This window comes from Notothenia coriiceps, unplaced genomic scaffold, assembly GCF_000735185.1.
Source record: "Notothenia coriiceps isolate Sejong01 unplaced genomic scaffold, NC01 NC01_scaffold00031886, whole genome shotgun sequence".
Taxonomy (NCBI): Eukaryota; Metazoa; Chordata; class Actinopteri; order Perciformes; family Nototheniidae; genus Notothenia; species Notothenia coriiceps.
This window is the reverse complement of record NW_011364587.1, coordinates 1-7,179: the sequence shown is the minus strand read 5'-3', so window position 1 is coordinate 7,179 and position 7,179 is coordinate 1. Positions and strand designations below refer to the sequence as shown.

At 41.7% G+C, this 7,179-nt stretch overlaps 1 protein-coding gene and 1 long non-coding RNA gene across 2 annotated transcripts; one reads left to right on the top strand and one right to left on the bottom strand.

Annotated features, from left to right (window-relative positions):
* Nucleotides 1-774: 774 nt before the first annotated feature.
* LOC104960530 (uncharacterized) lies at nt 775-1,120 on the bottom strand. Its single transcript, XR_799994.1, has 2 exons — nt 1,034-1,120; nt 775-919 (listed from the first exon to the last, which is right to left on the bottom strand). It is a non-coding gene; the product is annotated as an uncharacterized lncRNA (long non-coding RNA).
* Nucleotides 1,121-4,411: 3,291 nt separating this feature from the next.
* LOC104960529 (lysine-rich nucleolar protein 1-like) lies at nt 4,412-6,503 on the top strand. Its single transcript, XM_010788610.1, has 2 exons — nt 4,412-5,770; nt 5,849-6,503. Exons 1-2 carry the CDS (start codon nt 4,583-4,585, stop codon nt 6,242-6,244), a joined length of 1,584 nt encoding a protein of 527 aa, XP_010786912.1. The 5' UTR covers nt 4,412-4,582; the 3' UTR covers nt 6,245-6,503.
* The last annotated feature ends 676 nt before the right edge of the window (nt 6,504-7,179 follow it).

Below are 7,179 nucleotides of genomic sequence, written 5' to 3'. Positions count from 1 at the left end.
GTCAGAGCCAATGGAATCGAGGGGAACTCCCACATAGTCCTTATTTAAGACCGGAAGCTGCGGTAACTCTGGTGGCAGCTAACTTTTGCTCTCCGATTTTTACATAAAAATGGAATTATGGATTATAAATGAAAAGAATTATTACACAGACACATTATCAACCTATGGATTAACCGATTCAGCCGCGTTTTTTCTCATTTTAATGCCATTGAACAGGTCTTTTGATCAGATTGACAGCTACGGTGAGACGATCTCCCGTAAAAGCTCCGTAAAGGTACGTGTTGTGATGTCTGTGTTTGCTTCCCGTCGCGAGTTTGGATCGCTCAGTGATGATACTATACCTATATAATCTGTGGAGTCTCAGCTTTAATCGGATATATTGTATTTGCAGTTACGATAAGTAATAAGGGTATCTTTATCTTGAGTTCTGTGCCAAAGTCAGTTTGCATTTTTTCGCTCAGGGCTCATTTAGACGCTTCTTATGAGACTTTTGTTTTGTTTTGGTAAAAATGGTTTGTATCGTCAGTTAGCTGAGTTTCTTCCCGTTAATCTGGTGCTACACATTAATAGGTTTTTAAATATTAAGAAGCCCTGAGACACAGTTTCGTGAAGAAAAAAGAACCCCGCAGCCCCCTCCACCGGGGGCTCTCGGGCTAAACAGGTTAAGTATTATTCTGATAACCTTTAACTGCCCATGTTGGTTTTCTGGGTAAAAGTAATCCCACAGCAGGAAATAAAAATATTGCATTTGCGGAGGGTAAAGTGCATAAGATACCTTTGGTTTTCTTGGCTGCTGGCACTCCCTCGTCCTCATCCTCCACACGGCTTCGTCCTCTCTTCATTCTCTTCCTGGTACCGAACATGTCATCATCCTCATCTGTGGAGACCTCATCTGGATACTCATCCTGAGGGAAGATGCCTGAGAGGAAGGCCAATGAGACAGAGTGAGACTGGGCAGAGAGCAGGAACAAATATTTTGCTTTCATAAATATCAAACTAAGAGAAGAAAGAACGTGTGATCATCAGCTCCTACCTTCATGCAGGTCACGCAGGCTGCCATTCAACAGAAAACCAGGTGAGAGAAGAATAAATCATTAGTTTGGGTTTAAGCAGAGATCATTCATGTTGCAGGATAAAGACTCCAGGACCATAACTCAACTAAGTACGCCCAAGAGTTTGTTAGGGTGTGCAGGTTCAGGAGTTAACAGCCGCTGTGCGGCTCCTGAGGAGCTGGGCTAAATAACCTCAGTCATTTTCTATGTCTTATGCAGCTGTAATCACCCAGATGTATAGGGATGCACTGATGCATTGGCAAGACATCATTTCCGGACGATTTTCGCCCCATTTCTCTTCATAGGCATCAGCTGTAAAGTAATGTGGCCTCCTCTCCTCTGTGTGAGGAGCAGCAGCTGCAGGATCTCCTCTCTGTGCAGTGTTTTCACAATTGGTAAATGAAATCCTACATTCAGACTGTCTTTTCGAGTTCTCCACTTGGACGAATGTTTCACAACTTGTAAACTTGTCTGACGTGTTGCTGGTGATTCAGTCTGCAGTCAATCGTTCTCCGCTGCTCTGTGTGTAATGTATTGATGACACCCACACACTGACAGCCAGCTGTTTAGTGATAGGCATGTTTACACAAGCACAATAATGGATAAGATGGACAGAGCAATGGAAACTGACCAGAGTACAGCCTGTAGACCACACAGCTCATCAAAATACAACAGCCTCCTGGTCAGAGGCGAGTGCTGTGGATGTCAGGACTAGGGATGGGTACCGAGCCCCGGGGCTGAATTATTAAAGACTGTGGTACGGTTAAGCTCCGACGTTATCGGTCTTTTTATTGGTACTGGAGACATCTAAAATATATGTCATATTTATTATGCTACACCAGTGGTTCTCAAACTTTTTCTTTCATTCCCCACTTTGAACAGGTGGGCCTTTTCGAGCCCGATATAGAGAAGGTTAAGCTGTCATTATTAGGCTGTCTTTGTTATATACTGTTGGAGTGGTAAGAAGGCCTATTGTTTGGGATATTTGTGGAGTTAGGTGGTCCGAGAGTGTTTTTTATGGGTTAACCTCTTAAGCCCGGCCCCCCCGATATCGGGGGAAAAAACGCGTCACTGCAGGAGAAAGCGTCTGGGGGCTTCTTAATAATTAAAAACCTATGAATGTCTTGTACTCAAATAACGGGAAAAAACTCAGAAACCTGACGATATGAGCAATTTTTACCGAAACAAAACACAAGTCTCACAAGAAGCGTTCGCATTAGCCCTTAGTGAAAACAGGCTGATGCTACTTCCGGTGCTAACTAGCAAAAACGATCTTTAAAACTTAATATGTTCTGCACAAACTACATTTCTTCTGAAAGCTGATACTCCACAGATTATTTTGATATAAGTATCATCACTGTAGGACACAAACTCACTGAGCTAGCGGCCAGAACAGAGCAATAAATCAACAACACTGTTCTAAACCATAACAATAATTATATCTTACCGTTGCTGTTTTGTGATCAAAAGTCGTGTTCAAGGGAATAAAAATGCTGCTCAAGGTTAATCCAATGTCTCTTAGTCACTTTAGAATTGTTCCTGATAATCGATCATTACATTCATGGCCGCAGAGTAGGTATAAAGTTTTGCAGTCCAGGGCTCCGGCTGTCTCATGTGCTGTTTACGCAAACCTCTCTCTCCTTGACGCAAGTATTTAGCGGGATTTACTAACTCCCCCTTGATTCTATTGGCTCTAAAGTTTCAAAAAAAGGTGTCAACCCCCAAAATCGACCAATGGGTTCCAGAGATAGGATCCTGCGTAGTATGAATAATGCCAGCAGCGGCACCTTTACGCACAGACGTAGCACAGCAAGGCGCACAACCGCTCCAGCACAACACAGCAGCAACGAACACAGCGAAGCGACAACACAGCGACGAACACAGTGAACACAGCCAGCGAACAGAGACAACAGCAGGCAATAGAAGATCATATTAGAAGGACAAGGATTTATTTGCTTTTAGGACTTATTCGAGCATATAATGGCACCCAGAAAGAGGCTGTATAAGCTTGAAGACACCGTGGAAATGTTGTTCGCTGACTCTCCGTCAGAAGATGAGGATGTACTTTGGCCACAATCAGACCCTGATTATGAACTTCAGGAAAGGTATGTACTCTCTCCGTTTGTATCTATTAGTTGTGTATTTGGTGTAATCTATAGTAATTCCACACTCGCAAAATACAAAATGGACGCCGCTTTGTTGTTGTAGCGTTATCGTTCCGTGAGAAACGAAAACAATGGGAAAATCGTGTTTGTGAACACTATAATAGATTAATTGTATTCGTGACTATAACACGACTGTATATAAATAAAGCTGTATTGTGTATATATCAACCCTGTCTGTCTATATATATATANCAATATAGATGTTTTTAAGTTTAAAGTAAATTCAGATTGAACATAGTAAAAAAATGTAAATTATAGTGTCCGTCCAAAAAAAAAGAGTTACTTGAAAAACGATTTTTTTTTGCACTGATCAGGGGGTATTTGGCTGAATATGTTTTTCAAAGGGGGTACATTATTGAAAAAAGTTTGTTTTTCAAGTAACTCTTTTTTTTTGGACGGACACTATAATTTACATTTTTTTACTATGTTCAATCTGAATTTACTTTAAACTTAAAAACATCTATATTGATTCTGACAATTCTACATCCCATTCTACAAGATTATTAATTTATCCCTTTTTAAGAAGTGAAGTTATGGTCATTTGTTCTGGGAATGTCTTTTTCGAGTCTGAGACCTGAAAAACAGGCTCAGGGTAATAAAGCAATGAATATTACAGCTTACCTTGTAAAAAGGGAGCAATGTAATCTGTTATACTCTATTCCCTCTAATTAGTTGGTTTGAAAAAAAGCGGTTTCTTTATTTTCCTTCAGATGAAACCATAAACTAAAAGTGGTTTCTTTTAATATTTTATTCCCACACCACTTTTAAGTGTTTCTCTCCACATTTCTGAATACCCCTTAACATGTTCTAATGAGATCGACATGTTGACGTCCAGGGCAGCGGTTGGTCAGGTGTCTCTGTGTGGAACGCTGTGGTGAAAGAACATTGTAGCTAGGCAACCTAACAAAGAATGATGTTAATGCACAGGTAAACATTGATCAGACTGAATTCTCTTTTGATATTTCACTAACCTGTTTGACATTGCTGTTTGTGTAGGGTAAACTTGTCCTAACCTATCAATGAGTGATCCAACCTTTCGACAAACTTCATATTTAACTTACAGAAAATTCTTGTTGTTGAGGCAGGTCATTAAAGACAAACTGGTGTAAGTGTTTTTATAGAAACCTTTCCCCTTTTCAAATCTTTCTTTTTAATGATTTCAATATATTAAACTGATCTGTGTCTCTTACTTAAGGAAAGAAAAAGGCGGCCTCCAAACTCGACAAGCAAAGCAAGGAGGAGTCAGGGAAAGAAGATAAGAAGCCAGCTGACCTTAATGCAAGTAATGAAAACAAAAAGAAGAGGAGGAAGAAGAAAAAGAAAGTGGGACAGGGAGGAAGTGCAGGTGGTGAGGGAGATGCAGACATGCCTGAACACTCAGTGGCTCCAGCTGAAGGAGAAGAGACTGCAGGAGGGCCGCAGTGTGCACCAACGCCACACTTAGAAGAGGCAGCACAGACGCAAGACACTGTGCTCCTCACTGAAGAAAACAAACAGCCTACAGTCACAGCAGAAAGCAGCCTTCCAGCTCCCTGCACCTCTGACAACAAGGACAGCTCTGAAACGCTTGCCCAGAAGAAAGAGGTGGAGACTTGTGATGTCAGAGCCAATGTGACGGAGGCCAAGGAGCAGCAGACTCCTGTTGTAACAGAGAGTTCCTCTGAAGGCCCTGCAACAGTCTCTGGGAAGAAGAAGAAGAAGAAGAAGAAGAAGAAGAAGAAGAAGAAGAAGAAGAGTCTGAAAGCAAAGTTACCAACTGATGAGATTGCTGATGAATCCCTGGACACCGCAGAGGCAGAGATCACACCAGTAACTAGTGAGGAGTCTTCTGAAAGAAATGAAACAATGACATCTGACACTGAGGGTAATGCTGTGAGCACAGGAGCAGATCTCCCATCAGACTGTCAGCCTTCAAGGCAAGAGGGCCCGACTACTTCAGTCGAGAAGCCAACTGATTCTACATCCCAGAATAACAAGAAGAAGAGTAAGAAAAAGACCCGCAAGGCTGATGAAGTACCAGCTGTTGAGACTGAGGCACATTTGGAGGTAGAGGAAAAACACTCTGAAGTTTCATCAGTCTGTGAGGAAGTATCACAAGATGCCTCCACACAGCAGCTTAAAAAAAATAAAAATGCCAACCAAGTGGACACAGTTTCACCTGCTGCAGATGAAAGCACTGTAAAACTGCTGAAAAAGAAAAATACTCCAAAGGAACCTCAGACTTCAGAGGAAAAGGATGCAGCAGAGGGAAACCCTCAGGCTAAAGATGCTGAGTTTAAGATCACCATGACAACACCAGCAAAGAAGAAAAATAAGTTGGCAGCAGCCAAGATGGATGAGCAGGATGAAACCCATTTACTGGTGGATGGCTGCGTCGATGAGCTCCAACCGGAAGGAACTGGAGCTGTGTCTTCCTGTGTGAAAGGTGTGAAGAAGAAGAAGAAGAGAAAGATCCCAGTGACATTTGAGTACGAGGCCGATGAACTGGAGGCTGCATCCACCAATGGCCTGGCAGAGAAACCAACTGTCGCCAAGAAGCCCAAAGCAGGCACTGTGAGTATTTGGTGAGAAAAGACTGTGATTACACTGAGATAACACAGAGGTGACTTCTGAACTGGTTTTCTGTTTCAGGGTTTTGCTAAGCCATCCATATCTAAAAAGTCACAAAAGAAGGCGAAGACTCCCTCAGGCTCTGCGTCTGACCTAATCACCTTCCAGATGAACGCTGCAGCCCCCCCGGCTCTGTTCTGCAGCAAGCCGCTGTCCGGCAAGAAGGTAAAGAACAACAGAAGAACTGAACATCTCACAGAACGCAACAAGACGCTCTTTCAAGAAAGAGAAATTACTCAGAGTAAGAGTGACAACGTCAAAGAAAATTATTTTTGGGTGAACCATTCTCTTTTGATTTTGCTATTTCAGCTGTTGTGTATTAACCGCTGGTCCGTAAACTCCAGTCCAAAGTTTGTCCTGGTTATATATTTTTCAAAGCTAGGAATGCACGTCCACATTGATGACCTGACAGATTGAAGAGAATCTTTAGGTGTACATTCCCTGAGGCGCTAACCCCTGTAGCTCACCGCTAGCTAGTGTGTGGCAGCAGTACAGAAGCTCTTCATGATGAACAGCTGCAGGAGCACCATGATGCCAATATTACACAAGTAATTCATATTAGCTGCTCATTTTAGTTTTATTCTTCTGAAAGCTGATATTTAAATGACTTAACATTAAAAACATTGTTATTAGGGCTGCCTTCCGCTAAAGATTTTTCTAGTCGACTAGTAGTTGTCAATTCGGACTAATCGTTGCTCGTATATGATATATTAAATATATTCAGTAGGACGGACGGACGGACAACTTCTCACTTCAAAAAAGAAGAAGAAATCTAGATTGCAAAATAATTAAACAAGCAAGTGCCTGTTTTTCCTGGCCAAGGACAGGTTAATTGAACACAACACGAGCGTAACGTGTCTTCACCATAGGTCTTCACGTGGTTATGTCTCGTCTGAAAGGAGTAACGGAGTGCATCGGAACGCCGCTCCAACTCTTCAAATATTGCAGTACCCATAAGGAGCCGTACACATGCCGCAGTGTTTGCGAGGCTGTGTCTTTAGTTGTAAGCACAGTTGCGATCTGTTGTTATTAGCATCTGGTTAGCTAGCTATGCTAACGAATTTAAAGAGCTTTTCTACAACCAGGTGGAAGAGAGCTCTCTCCTGAGAGGCTCAAATAACCTCAGCTCAGTGAGGTTAAGGCACACCTTGATATGATCATTATAGTTATTAATAAGACATTAGAGACTCAATTATTAACAGGTATAAAATACTATAACAGTAACAAAAAAAAGTTGTTAAAAATAACAAGAATAGAGTTTGAAAGGGGAGTGATTTGTAAAATATCCAAAAAGAAAAATCTGTCATTGTCAGATGGTATATTACGCTGTTTTTTTTCTGCTTCGAATAGTT